The sequence below is a fragment of the Dromiciops gliroides genome, chromosome 2 (assembly GCF_019393635.1).
Source record: "Dromiciops gliroides isolate mDroGli1 chromosome 2, mDroGli1.pri, whole genome shotgun sequence".
Lineage (NCBI taxonomy): Eukaryota > Metazoa > Chordata > Mammalia > Microbiotheria > Microbiotheriidae > Dromiciops > Dromiciops gliroides.
The window spans coordinates 164644405-164658988 of record NC_057862.1 but is presented as its reverse complement, the minus strand read 5'-3'; the positions used below and the strand labels follow the sequence as shown (position 1 = coordinate 164658988).

At 36.1% G+C, this 14584-nt stretch overlaps 1 protein-coding gene across 1 annotated transcript in view; it reads right to left on the bottom strand.

The window, feature by feature from the left end:
• WDR72 (WD repeat domain 72) overlaps positions 1-14584 on the bottom strand; it is a 255840-nt gene that overhangs the window by 226157 nt on the left and 15099 nt on the right. The window contains 5 exon segments of the mRNA XM_043980475.1: positions 1125-1266; positions 10308-10404; positions 10803-10948; positions 11688-11807; positions 13999-14075. Of these exon segments, the coding sequence (XP_043836410.1) occupies positions 1125-1266; positions 10308-10404; positions 10803-10948; positions 11688-11807; positions 13999-14075 (582 nt within the window).

Genomic DNA, 14584 nt, shown 5'->3' with positions numbered 1-14584 from the left:
AAATAAATAGATAGGTAAATAGGTAATTAGATGAATGAATAAATAAGTAAATAACTGAGTAATTAAATAAATGAATGAATGAATGGGTAGATAAATAAATGGATAAATGAATGAATGGATGGATGAATAAATGAATGAATGAATAAATAAATGAATGAATGAATGAATGAATGAATGAATGAGGCTTGCAATAGTCCCAGAAGACTTTAAGAACCTCATAATCAACCATCATAAATTGAGAGCTAGAGGGCAGACTCAAGCTATCATCTAGTCCAACTTCCCTCATTACACATTTAAGGAATCTAAAGCCCAGAAAGGAAGTGACTTGTCTAAGTTCATATAGGTAATAAGTGGCAGAACCTTCATTTGAACCAGAGTTGTAAGATGCCAAAATGGGGACTCTTTTCCCTATGTCACAGCTGCCTCTTCAAATATTTCTAAATAGGCTAGGATTCTAAGATCACATAAGGTTATAAATATGGAGCTAGAGGGACCTTGGAGCTCCTGAAATCTAAATACTTTGTTTTACAAATAAGGAAACTGAGACTCAGAGATGTAAAGTGACTAACCTGGGATCACACAGCTATGGTGGGATTTGAACACAGGTCTTCCTGACTCCAAGTTCAGTGCTATATCTACTGGTCAATTATACCATACCAAGCCAAGTGGCTAGGTGAAGCAGTGAATAGAGCACTGACCCTGAAGTTGGGAGGATGTGAATTCAAATCTTACCTCAGACACTTACTAGCTGTGTGACCTTGGGCAAGTCACTTTACCCCAATTGCATTAAACATCTGGGGCCATATCCAGTCATCTTGATGTATATCTTGCCATTGGACCCAGATGGCTCTGGAGGAGAGAGTAAGGTTGGTGACTTTGCATAGTTCTCCTTCACTTAAATCCCATTGCAAGTCATGACATCATCCCATTGTCATTGTTCTCTTCAGGAATGAAGGACAAATAACAACAATCATGCCAAGCTAAAATCACTGTCTCCCTCTTCATAATATGACCACCCAATCTTCTCCTCTCACTTGCAGAGTCTCACAGAAAGATCCGGAAGTTTTCCCCAGTTACAGAAAAAGACACAGCACACATTTGGCAAATGGAATTACTTTTCTTACCTCTAGGGGAACCATCAAACTTTGATACTGGAACATCAGGGATATGCCACAAAGTGATTCTTCCAGACGTTTCTCCCGAGAAGAGGACTTTATAGAAAGGTTCCTTCCGTTCATTGAGATAACCCATAACAAATGGATAGCTCTGTATCAGAAATAATTTAAAATTTTACACACAGGGGAAAAGGCAAAGACTAGGAACTAATGATAGCCATGGTTGTGATAAGTGGGGAATAAAAAAAGAAAGGAAAAGGTTAACACACAAATTAACTTTCTTGCATAAATGCCTTACTCTCTTGAAATCTTTAACTTTAATCTGTAACAGAAATGAGAGTGTGACCAACTTTAATAGAAACTCTGGGTAACAAGCAATAAAATCCAGTCACTAGCTAGTTTTTAATGTTCTCAAAAGGAGAGGAAATATCCTAAAAATAACATCAACTATCTCAAATATAACATTTTTCCAGTGAGGGCTGAAAGGTTTAGGATGAATGACCTCAATAGCAACTTCCAGATCAAATGTTCTATGACCTTCCATGAAAGATGACCTTTTCTGATCCTGAGTGGAAAGAAATTCAAAAAGGAAACTAAATCAGTTAATTATCCAACATGATCTTTTCTTGATGATTCAGAGGACACTTCAGGATTCTGTAATAATATCAACTGTTATTATTTTGAACAAATATGCTAGCTAAGTCCTGGTTATCGGATTTCCTAGTTCATCCAATATTCTCACTTGTGTTCACATTATACCTATCTAGCCATTCTACTAAAGACTAATAAGCTACATTGGACACAACTGATTCATTTCACATACTACGAATCCAGAGACAAACAGTGCTTTAGTTGGGCCAAGACTAAAATCAAATGCTCCCAATCCCTAGACCCATCATTCTTTCCATACAAATAAATTACCTTCATTAAGTCCTGCCAAGTAGGACATATTTAGATTTGTGAAACTTTAAATTAAGTATAAAGATGGATTCTTTGTTTAAATCAAAGGCAAATATCTGAAAATGGGTCAACATGATTGCTTTCTGAGATAGATAGAAAGATAGATAGATATATAGATAGAAAGAAAGAAAGAAAGAAAGAAAGAAAGAAAGAAAGAAAGAAAGAAAGAAAGAAAGAAAGGTAGATAGATAGATAGATAGATAGATAGATAGATAGATAGATAGATAGATAGATAGATAGATATTGTCTAGGGAAAGATAATGTGGTTTTGAAAAAATGTAGGTAGGATAGATATAAATCTGGAAAGGCAGACAAAATTCTATAATCTATGTATCTATCATTGAATTAATCAATAAGCATTTATTGAGTATCTACTATGTGAAAGATATATGATTGGTGCTAAAACTATGGAAACTATTATCTAGGTTCTTTTAACAGTTTACCAAACTAATGAGAGATCTATTTCATTTGATGATATAAAGCACATTGTCATGGGAATTGCTTAATACAAACAATAATTTTGATAGGGTTTCATTTTGTGATAGCAATAGTCATGTGAGTTTTGAGTTCCACTGACCCTAGGTTGAATCAGATTATGACCTAGACCAGATACAATTGTATTGATGTGGTTTACCCAACTTGAGTTAATTCTCTATCAACTGACTGCTGATTTTCAAGCCATATACATACATTTCATAGCCCTTTTTTATTGTTTTTTTAATTCTATGGTTGTAAAGAATTGATATTTCTCCATGGAAACATGGAAAAGTTATAGCTCTTAAAGAGCATATTTCAATGACTGTTGGAGATATTATAGCAGTCACTGATGTGAGTAAGTCAAGGATCAGTCAGGCCTACAATAAAACAGGAACAATTGCAGAAAAAAGGAAATATGGTTGAAAACAAAACAAAAAAACAACAAGAAGTGACAAAGTATTATTGCAGAATAGCCCAATTAATCTTTTTTTTTTTTTTTTGTAGGGCAGTGGGGGTTAAGTGACTTGCCCAGGGTCACACAGCTAGTAAGTGTCAAGTGTCTGAGGCCGCATTTGAACTCAGGTACTCCTGAATCCAGGGCTGGTGCTTTATCCACTGCACCACCTAGCTGCCCCTCAATTAATCCTTAGAAAATTAACAAACAGGGGAAGCTAAATGGCACACTGGTCCTGGATTCAGGAGGACTTGAGTTCAAATCCAACCTCAGACATTTGATACTTACTAGCTATGTGACCCTGGACAAGGCACTTAACCCTCACTGTCCCACAAAAAAAAAAAAAGAAAAGAAAAAGAAAAAGAAAGAAAGAGAGAGAGAGAGAGAGAAAACTAAAAAGCACCTTCAGAGGGACTTGGCAGCTGAAGGGGTTGTTATTGATGTTTCTGCAGTAAGATATAAGCTTTTTAAAGTTGAAAGAATATTGAGAGTAATTTTTTTTCCAACACTGCTAACTGTTGCTGCGAAGGGGAGAAAAGATCAAGATAATACAAAGACTAGAATACCAAAGATTGGAAAGACATAGAAAAGGTGGGTGAAACTGACTCTGTTTCAAAGACTAAACCAAAAAATTTGGCAGAAGTCCAAATAAGTCTCTAAAATCTGGGCTTTTTCATGGAACATTTCTCAAAAAAATGTTTTTGGGACTTTTTTACATCCCAGATCCAGAAGTCTTATCCTCACTGAAGGAATAATGAATTCTGATCAATATAATAATAAAATTATTCCAGAATTATAAGAATTCCCAAATGGAGAGAATATTATAACACAACTTTATACCATTCCACACATAAAAAAAGGTTAAGAAATTTTAAAAATGGAAATCAAAATTCTTTAATAGACTGGGAATTTGCCTAGCACAAGCTTCTTTGTTATGGGACATGATAAGAATTTTTTTTATTGTGCTTACTGATTTGGTGATTTTTTTTCTCCCCCTCCTTTTATTCTAAATTCTCTGCCATAAGGAATGGTACTCCTGGAGGGATAAGTACAGATAGGATTGTGTGTGATATAAAAACAAAAGATACCAATTAAAACTTTTTTTTTTCAAAAAGCAAAGATATGGGGGGGCGGCTAGGTGGCAAAGTGGATAAAGCACCGGCCCTGGATTCAGGAGTACCTGAGTTCAAATCCGACCTCAAGACACTTGACACTTACTAGCTGTGTGATCCTGGGAAAGTCACTTAACCCCTATTGCCCCGCAAAAAAAAAAAAAAAAAAAGCAAAGGTATGGGCTATATATACTCAAGACTAGACTTGGGAAAATGGACTAATGTCTAAAGTATATTAATGTGGGGCGGCTAGGTGGTGCAGTGGATAGAGCACCGGCCCTGGAGTCAGGAGGACCTGAGTTCAAATCCGACCTCAGACACTTAACACTTACTAGCTGTGTGACCCTGGGCAAGTCACTTAACCCCAATTGCCTCACTAAAAAAAAAAAAAGTATATTAATGTTCAATGTGATAAAAGTAGAATTTCATGATGAAGAATTAAAGATTATCAAAAATGTGAACTCCGGCCCCAAACACTTAACACTTACTAGCTGTGTGACCCTGGGGAAGTCACTTAACCCCAATTGCCTCACACCAAAAAACCAAAAATGTGAACTCAATGTAAAGTCACATAAAACAAGTGACTAGCAGAAGACCATATTACATATTAAAAGTTTTTTAAGATAGAAAAAGTTAGATTTATTGTAAGTCAATAAATTTCACTTTATTTTGTCTCAGTTAATTTGTATTCAACTGCAGTTTTGTATAGAAGAAATGCCTTTTTCAGAGTTTTGCTAATTATCTACTGTATTTCCATTCATTTCAGTGCTTGTTGACCTCTTTCTTCCAAATACTAGGACAGGAACTATGTATACTTAAATAACACTGAGCAGAGAGCTCATAAAAGAATAAATGTTTCCTAAATCATAGAATCACAGATCTGAAGCTATTAGGAACCTTAGAAATTATACAGCCTAATAACTCTCATTTTACAAATGAGTGAATTGAGAGCACAAAGGCTAAAATAAACTTTCTCTTAGTCACACAGGTAGTTTAAGAGCAGATTTTGTTTTGGTTTGGTTTTGGTTTGGTTTTTTGGTGAGGCAGTTGGGGTTAAGTGACTTGCCCAGGGTCATACAGCTACTAAGTATCAAGTGTCTGAGGCCATATTTGAACTCAGGTCCTCCTGACTCCAGGGCTGGTGCTCTAGTCATTGTGCCACCTAGCTGCCCCCTAAGAGCAGATTTTGGATTTAAGCCAGGTCCTTATATGTTCATTGCTTTTCTCGTTCACTTTTTTTTTTTAATTGTATCTGCCTCTTTGTGACTCCATCTGGGGTTTTCTTGGCAACAATACTAGAGCAGTTTGCCATTTCCTTCTCCAGATTATTGTAGAGATAAGGAAACTGAGGCAAACAGGGTTAAGTAACTTGCCCAGGGTCACATAGCTAGTAAGTGTCTGAAGCCATCAGATTTGATCTCAAGAAGATGAATCTTCCTGATTCCAGGCTAAGGACTCTACTGTACCATCTAGCTGCCCTCTTTATATGCCAAACCCAATGTTAATTTCATTATTAACCCAGTGTTAATTTCTATATTTCCTTTTTTTGTCTGATTATTTTTTGGCAGAAAGAACTTAAAAAAAATAAGAATGGGATGACAGACAGGGAATGTGTCTGGATATAACAGTTAAGGTGATGGCTTAATTATCATCTTGTTATCTCTGACCTCCACAAAGTCCTGCTTCCAAGCCTCACAATATGAAGGTGCCCTTACTTAGATTATCAAAAGCTAGATCAGCAAAGAATGAGAAAAGGCTTTGATTATAAACTGATAACACACTGTGTCTGCTTCCTGAGGCCAAGTCAAACCAAGCTAAACATGCATATGCTTATCACCAGTTACTTGCCTCCTTGGTGATGAATGATTTGGCCATGGCAAACAATGAAATGAAGGAAAAAACAAAATGGCCCTCAGTTCTATGTTGCCACCTTCTACTTTTCAAGTGACAGTAGCAGAATGGAAAAAAAAAGAATACAACTCAAAGAGTCACTGTTTTTATTAAAAGTGTCTATAAACATTAATCATAGGTGCTCCAAATGTAAAATCCTTATCCACTGACCAAAGAGGAGGTATATTAAGAGAGGAACTCAATTATGTCAAACCCGACACTCTTAATATAAATAAATATACACATTTTCAATATAAACAAAACCAAAAGATAAAATCTGCAATAAATGAAAGGATAGATCACAGCTTCTTCTTGTACATATAAATAATGGAATCAGCAGAGTTGATTGTATCATGTATCTAAAAGCAATATGAAACATCATTTCATGGGATCTTTGGTCATCTGCTATTGTAATACTATGGCTAAGTATTTGCAAAATGATCAATAGAAAAACAATTACACCAAAATTTCAGTTTCAGAGGATTTCACGTGTAGAAGCAGATTAGGATGGTCCCAAATTATACTCCAGTGTTTTGTGTAATGTAGATATAATCTGTACATATTATTCCCTCCTCCTCTCCACCTACTAATCTCCCTGATTTCCCTTAGGCCACAAATCTTTTACTGGAAGCTTTTTCCAGCCACTCCTAATTCTAGTACCTTCTTTCTGTTCATTATTACCTATTTACTCTCTCTATAGTTTGCTTTGTATATGTTTGTTTGAATGTTGTCTCCCTCATTAGATCTTTTTTTTTTTTTGTGAGGCAATTGGGGTTAAGTGACTTGCCCAGGGTCACATAGCTAGTAATTGTTAAGTGTCTGAGGCTGGATTTGAACTCAGGTACTCCTGACTCCAGGGCCAGTGCTCTATCCATTGTGCCATCTAGCTGCCCCTCCCTCATTAGATCTTAAGCTCCTTTAGGTAGGGAGGCAGGGGTCTTTTGCTTCATTTTGTATTCCCAGTGCTTAACATAATCGGCACTTAATATTGATTGACTGACTGATTGTCATAATACACAAAATAAATAAAATAAAACAAATATAAATGGACAATAAATATATCCCAGAGTTGAAAAGAAGGAATAGTGTGGGATAGATTTCCCTTGGGAAACACCAATACTTTTTATAAACTCCAAGCTTCTTCCTGAAACAAAGGCCAATCTTTTTAACACAAATATTCTTTCAGTGGAAATCTCAATGCGGCTGGGATTCATGGAATACCACAATTTCAGAAAAATTAAAGTGGAATTTCAACCAAAGGATAATGATGAGGTGCTTTGTGGGTATATTAAAAATGAAGAATTGCCAAGGCAGCTAGGTGGCGCAGTGCATAAAGCACCAGCCCTGGATCCGGCCTCAGACATTTGACACTTACTGTGTGACCCTGAGCAAGTCACTTAACCCTCATTGCCCCACCAAAAAAAAAGAAAAGGAAAGAAAAAAAAAATGAAGAATTGCACAGGAAAGCAATTTAAAGGACTTTATAAAAGATATACGACCAGAAAAATTAATGGACTGGACATGAAGCAAAAATAAGGAACAACCATTGGATGGATCATGTATTCCTTTGCTATTTATTCAAGAGCATGAAAGGTAGAAAAAGCCACCCAGCATGTTAGATGGGTGCTCTGATTGGGATTCTTATGAGTACATGATCAAGAGTTGTATAAGAAGGGCAGGAATGGATGAGCATGGCTAAGACTCAGGGTCATTTGTGATCTGAAGCCAAATCAATGAGCTCTGAAGCTGCGTATGTATTTAACTAAATAACTGTCATAATGAAGAAATTTTCATTTAAAAATCAGCAATGTGGAGTAGCTGGAGAGGTTGGTGTCGCCAAGCTGGTAAAATGGTACATAAGGGGAAGGAATATATGTACTGCCTACTAACCATTATTTTCTGGAAGTTAAAAAAAAAAAAGAAGAGATTATCAAATAATAATATTCAGAATTCCCAGTGAATATTAACTATACAGCACTGAAGCCATTCTTTTTATACTGAACATTTTAGTTAGGAAGAGGAAAAAAGATATTAAAAGCAGCAATTAAATAACGCCTTGGGCAAATTATAGACTGAAAATACTGTTTTCCAGATAGAATACAAAATAGCATTCTGCTGGCCATTGTCAAAGAATTAAAAAATCATCATCAGTGCCATACCTGCACTGAAACATTCCTTCATTTTCTAATTTTTTAGCTGTCATCACCTATTTATAAAGTATTTATAAGACTTCACAAATAAGTTTAAGAGGAAGCAGTCATCTGACTTCTTAACATCTGCAGTTGACTAATTAAGCATGCCATCAGCCAATAAATAGCAACATGCACTCTTGGTTGTCATATCAATCATTCGAAAAGATTTATTTTCTTGCAGTATTCTAGTGTTTAACTGAGGACCAAGTTCAATATGTTTAGCAAGTTTGAGGATAGTTATAATAATTTACCTAGTAGATACAAGACTGAAGACTGCAAATGGGGTACCTAGGTATACCCTCCAAGTATGTGGAAACAACATTAAAATATCACTCTCTAAAAGTCAAAGTAGAGGCGGCTAGGTGGCACAGTGGATGAAGCACTGGCCCTGGATTCAGGAGGACCTGAGTTCAAATCTGCCCTCAGACACTTGACACTTACTAGCTCTGTGAACCTGGGCAAGTCACTTCACCCCAATTGCCTCACAAGAAAAAAAAAAGTCAAGGTAGCTGGGGTGGGGGGGAAGAATGATTACATTATGAGGTTAGTCATCTACAGAAGCAACCTACCCAAATGAGACAGTTTTGTGTTTTTAAAGGTTTCTTGAATATCAGCAAGGAGCTTAAAGGTGATTCCCTAGAAAGAAATGCACAGATCTAAAATGGAAATAAAGTTCAATTTTAATTTGGGAAACAATATCTGGCATGTGGAAGTATTGTGATAATATATTTGATTACTGATGAATAGTTGGGGAAAAAAAGAGAAGAGTAAAAAGTCAAATGTTAATCCAACATCATACAGAAGGGAGGGTGTCCAGACTTGACCAGGGGAAAAAAGTATCTGGTCCACTTGGCAGATCTATAGGGTAGAAATGAGTGTGCCTAGTTATTGTGGCTTGATCCTTACCAGTAAATCTTTCGATTTCAATTTGGTTGTTTAAGTAGACTTTCCTATTGGGAAGAAAATGTGCTAAATAGCCATACAAACATCTGGTCTGTTCATCAGTTCTATTTGTCACTGTCATCTGATAAATTGGTATTCATGCTTACTGGGGTTTCTTTTATATTTGGTAACATGCATCAGTTGCCCTCAGAGCCTAATCACTTCTGGGTGGACTGATAAAATTATGGTCCCTAACCTTAAAAATTGAGGACCCAACCTCGAGAAGCACCAGATACCTTGACGACATCTTTTATTTATATCGATGCGATATTTCAATTACTTATTTTTAAGGATGTAAATTCCTTAAGACAAGGGACTGTATTATATACTTTTGTATATCCTTCAGCAAATCAGATAATGCTTTCTATGTAGTAAGCGAATCATCTTGGTGCAATTGTTTTGGAACAGCTAGGTGGCACCGTGGATAAAGCACCAGGTCTAGAGTCAGGAAGACCAGAGTTCAAATCCAGCCTCAGATACTGCCTTGTTGTGTGACCCTGGGCAAGCCATTTAACATATTTGCCTCAATATCCTGATCTATGAAATGGTGATGATACTAGTACCTACTTCCCAGGATTATGGGAAGGATCAGATGAGATAATAATTGTAAAGCACAGTGCCTGGCACATAGAATACACTATATAAATGTGAGCTATTCTTCTTGTTATTGTTAAAACAATGCTAGATTTGGGATCAGGAATACTTGTTCAGATCCCACTTTTGACACTAGTTGACCACAGATGAACCTCAGTTTTGCCATGTATAAAATGGGCATAATCATATCTCTCTATTAACTGCTTCACAAAGTTGTTGTGATAATATGTGCAAAGTGCTTTGAAAATGTTCAAGTGTTACATAAAGGTTAGTAGTTATTGTTATCATTCCTGTTACTAATGATAATAATAGTAAAAACTCTATCTAGATTACTGCTAGCAATCAGGAGAATCATACTGACAAAAATATTTTTAATGAAGGTTCATTTTTATGGTAAGTTTTATTATAGAAAACATAAACCATTTAAAAATAACAGTACCACTATAAAGCTTATTTTATTTGACAGTTTGAACCACCTTTTTCTCAACATTTCATTTCTAAACAAAGACAGATACTTATCTAAAATGAAATGAAAGAACTTTAAGGAATCATTCTTTTTTTTATCCATTACCTTATTTTCTTTTACAGAAGTAGAGCAAAGTAAATGAGGATACATGGTCTCTTTAAGTACTCTTCCATCAGCAGGGTATAAACTTTTTGAAAGTCCACTGGGTAAAAACAAACAAACAAAAAGTTTTTAAAAATGCAGGTCTGTTTATTTGTAGCGTATTGATATCACTCCCCTCAATTTTTTTTTTTAGGTCTAGGATATACCACTCAAGTTTCTAAACTCTGTTAGAAACTGTTAGGTTAATAATTACAAGTGACTTCTTTTTGAAAAGCCGGCACCAGCTGTACAAGTTCTACATGGCTAATCTCATTCCTCCGTCCCCTGCTGTTTCTTACAAAGGCTGAAGCCTACCAAGCTTAGGGTAAATCTTCGAGTGCCAAAGTGGTTTTGTTCTGGTTTTTGATCATGGCAACATGCAGAGACTTTCCTATAATAAACCTCCCAAAGTTCATTTTCTACCTGAACATTATGTGTGCCGTCCCCATCTGAGCCCACCTGTTCAGCAGCTGATAGATATAACTGTGACCATCTTCTGTCCAGATGATGATTCGGTGAGCGGCGAGCACCTCTCCGCCCGCAAAGAACTCCCTGCTTGTACTGACTTCAGTGAGCAGGAGGGAAAAGTCACAGTAGTCATAAACCTAAAAAAGAAAATCCACGCTTCCCATCAACAGTAAGCAACGGGTACTCAATTCTATCAATGTGATCATGCAAACTGACCCATAGACAAGTCTCAAGCATACATTATATTTTATCCTTATAGACATACCCAAAACAACTCAGTACAAATGTAGACCAATGTACGCATTCAGCTGTTGTCTTTCTTCGATAGTCATCCTTCAGTAACTTTGATTATACTATGCTTTTCTTTCAGGGTGGCCTTCTATAAAGCCAAATCATTTAAAAATAGATTCAGCTATATAATAGATTGAAATGAAAAGGGCATTTTCATATGGTGACACTTTCACTTTTCTCTCAGGACAAACTAGGAGGTCACTGATCTTGCATTCGAAGCTTTCATAAGAGGATGTTAACATGATAGGACAGTGAAAAGAAGAAGCCCTTTTTAAAAAAATAAACTATTCCAAAAGAAGAACATGACAATATTACTTTAAATTTTCATCATTTCATATATAAACATTGTGGCTCCCTGCTATTAAAATGAATGGTTAGCTATAGACCAAGATATACTATGGATCAAACACCATCCCACAAAGTATAGGAAGTCAATGTAGTAAAAACCTCATGCAAAGTAGAAAGTGGATGTTTGTCAAGAGATCTAGATTAACATTCCAAAGGGTTATGCTGTATTTAAATTGTAGTCTACTTTTCAATGTAATTATCAAGAAAGTAAAAAGAGTCACTGTATTCATACACTACCTGCCAACATTTGGAAAATACCACCAACAGAAGTCTTTCTGTGTAGGTGCAGAATCTTATTGTCCGGCAGTTTGGTGAGTACAGAGATTTGGATTCTTTTTCATAAATATCTTTCTTTTCCTTTATAAAAAATGGACACGTTAGTACTGGTTCCTAATGCTTTAGGTTAATGCATATAATCAAACATTTCCAACCTATTTGTAGCAGACCATTTTTTTAAAATGACTTCAAAAGTATCCCACAATCCTATTTTAACTTGTAAGAACTCTGATGGAAAAAGTCACTTGATAAAGAAATTGAGAGTGTTAGTCACATGTCCCAAAGTGCCTTATATACAGTAGCCATTCAATAAGTATTTGTTTAATATAACCCCTTCTGTTTCTCTTTTAAAACTCTTCATAGGGGGCAGCTAGGTGGTGTAGTGGATAGAGCATCAGCCCTGGAGTCAGGCAGACCTGAGTTCAAATCCGGCCTCAGACACTTAACACTTACTAGCTCTGTGACCCTGGGCAAGTCACTTAACCCCAATTGCCTCACCAAAAAAACCAAAACAAAACAAACAACCAAAAAAACCCCACCTCTTCATAGGCCATTTCCATAAGGGAGATGGCCCATTTGCACATGAATATAAAGACCTTTGATACTTTTCCAACACTGAGTCCCAGAAAATTTTAAATAGGGTTTCTCACAATTTTGGCGCCCAATGTGGGGCTAGTTTTATGAAATTATGGTTTGAAAGGAACCCTTTGCCAGGCCTCCAAGTCCAATTCTTCCTGACAAGGACATCCTGCTGAGCTCTTATCAGTAGTCGGTGAGAACTGGGCATGGAGGCATGGGTGGTTCCAATTAAGGGAAGGGACTCAGAGCAGTTGTTAGAAAAGTCTCAAATGCAGATGGATTAAGTGAGCTCACCAAAAAAAAAAAAAAAAAACAACAACTCTTTATAGGTGCAGCTAGGTGGCTCAGTGGATAAAGCACCAGCCCTGGAGTCAGAAGGACCTGAGTTCAAATCTGGCCTCAGACACTTGACATTTACTAGCTGTGTGACCCTGGGCAAGTCACCCCTCATTGCCCCACAAAAATAAATTCATTTTTTTTTAAAAACCTCTTCATAACACATCTCAAGCATATTTGTATAATCTCAGTAGACATTAATCTCCCTTCTGTACTCTGTGATCCAGCCTTTCTCATCACACACAGAATATTATGTCTCATCTGTGTCTTTGCACCAACCATCCCACATTCCTTATGTGTTTCTTCCTTAACCCTTCCTCATTGAATCCTTCCCATCTTCCTTTAAGACACAGTTCAAGTACTAGCTTCTATGTGAAATCTTTTCTGATCTTCCAAATTGCTAGTTCCTTTCCTCCCAAACTAACTTATTAACTTTATATGTTTTATACATATTTGTTGCCTCTCTTATTAGAATGTAAGCCCTTTTTGAACGGGGACTGTTTCATTCTTCGACCTTATATACCTAGTACCCAACACAGTACCTGGCAAAGATACTGGAGTGGTTTGTCATTTCCTCCACCCAGGGTCACACAGCTAGTAAGTATCTGAGGCAGGATTTGAACTTAGGAAGATGAGTCTTCCTCACTCCAGGCCTAGCACTCTATCCACTGCACCATGTAGCTGTCCTTTTAGAACAAGTCCTTTAACTCAAGGCTTCTTAAACTTTTTCCAATCACAAACCCTTTTTACCCAAACACAAACCTTTTTACTAGCTGTGTGACCCTGGACAAGTCACTTAACCCCAATTGCCTCATCAAAAAAAAAAAAAAAGAATGTGAAAACTGCCCTTAGTAGTGAGGCAAAGGATGTACAGACCCACAGTTGCAGGCAGTAACATACACCATCAGCTTTGCTGCTGTGTGATTTGTTTTCCTTAACTGTTTTCCTTGTTATAAGGGAAAGTTCAATGGGGAGTGAGGGGTTCATCAGGAAATGACTAAGAAGTTAAAATGAAAAAAACCCCAGAAGGGATCAATAAAAGAAATGGGGAGAACCAAAGTTACTGTCAATACCTTCGCTATCCCACACCAAACCCATCACCACTACTAAATATGTAAGTGATTTTGCCAAAATGTAGGGCAATGACTCATCTAAGACTGCTTTCTGGGACCTTCCCCTCTACCCCTACTTCTTTTCTCTCTCAGATTTCTTGTTACGCACATCATTTAACAAGAAACTACCAAGAAAATGATGAACACTAAAAAGCTCTACAAATTCTTAGCCTTTCCACACTAATCCTATTTTTTTTTTTACACACTAATTCTTAAGACAAGAAACATTATTCCACAAAACTGACCTGGATGCTATTTATAGAAGAGGACAAATTCCATACTTTGAGATCTCCAGTTATAGATACCCCCAGGAGAGAATCCTCTGTTAAAAAAAGACATGGGCAATTCAGTCACAAGAAGGATCACTTATCTATAGGTTATATACTTTGGAAAGCTGTTTTCAGTTATATATCCTATGTCATATTTCATTCATTTTCTAAAATCCTATCATTTAATAATTCTAAGTTGTCAAGTTTTCATCTCAACCACAAACTTTTTATATAAAAACATACTTTATGAAAAAAATCATTCTTAACTGTGGGAAGTAAAACACTTTGATTAATTCAAGTCTATTCCTTGTAACTTTTCTTTTTAATGAAGACAACTTCCAACCCTCTTCTTTTATGTATTTAAATTCTTATTTAATTAAATTATTTTTAATAATTTAATATAAAAATAAATATCAGATTTATTATAATCTTATCATTATGCCTATCATTATAACATTAAATATAAATAAATGAATGAATTTAATTAGGAACTTTATATTTTCGCATATCAAATTTAACTCTTGAACTGTCCTTTCATCACCACATCCTCAGGAAAAAAGGA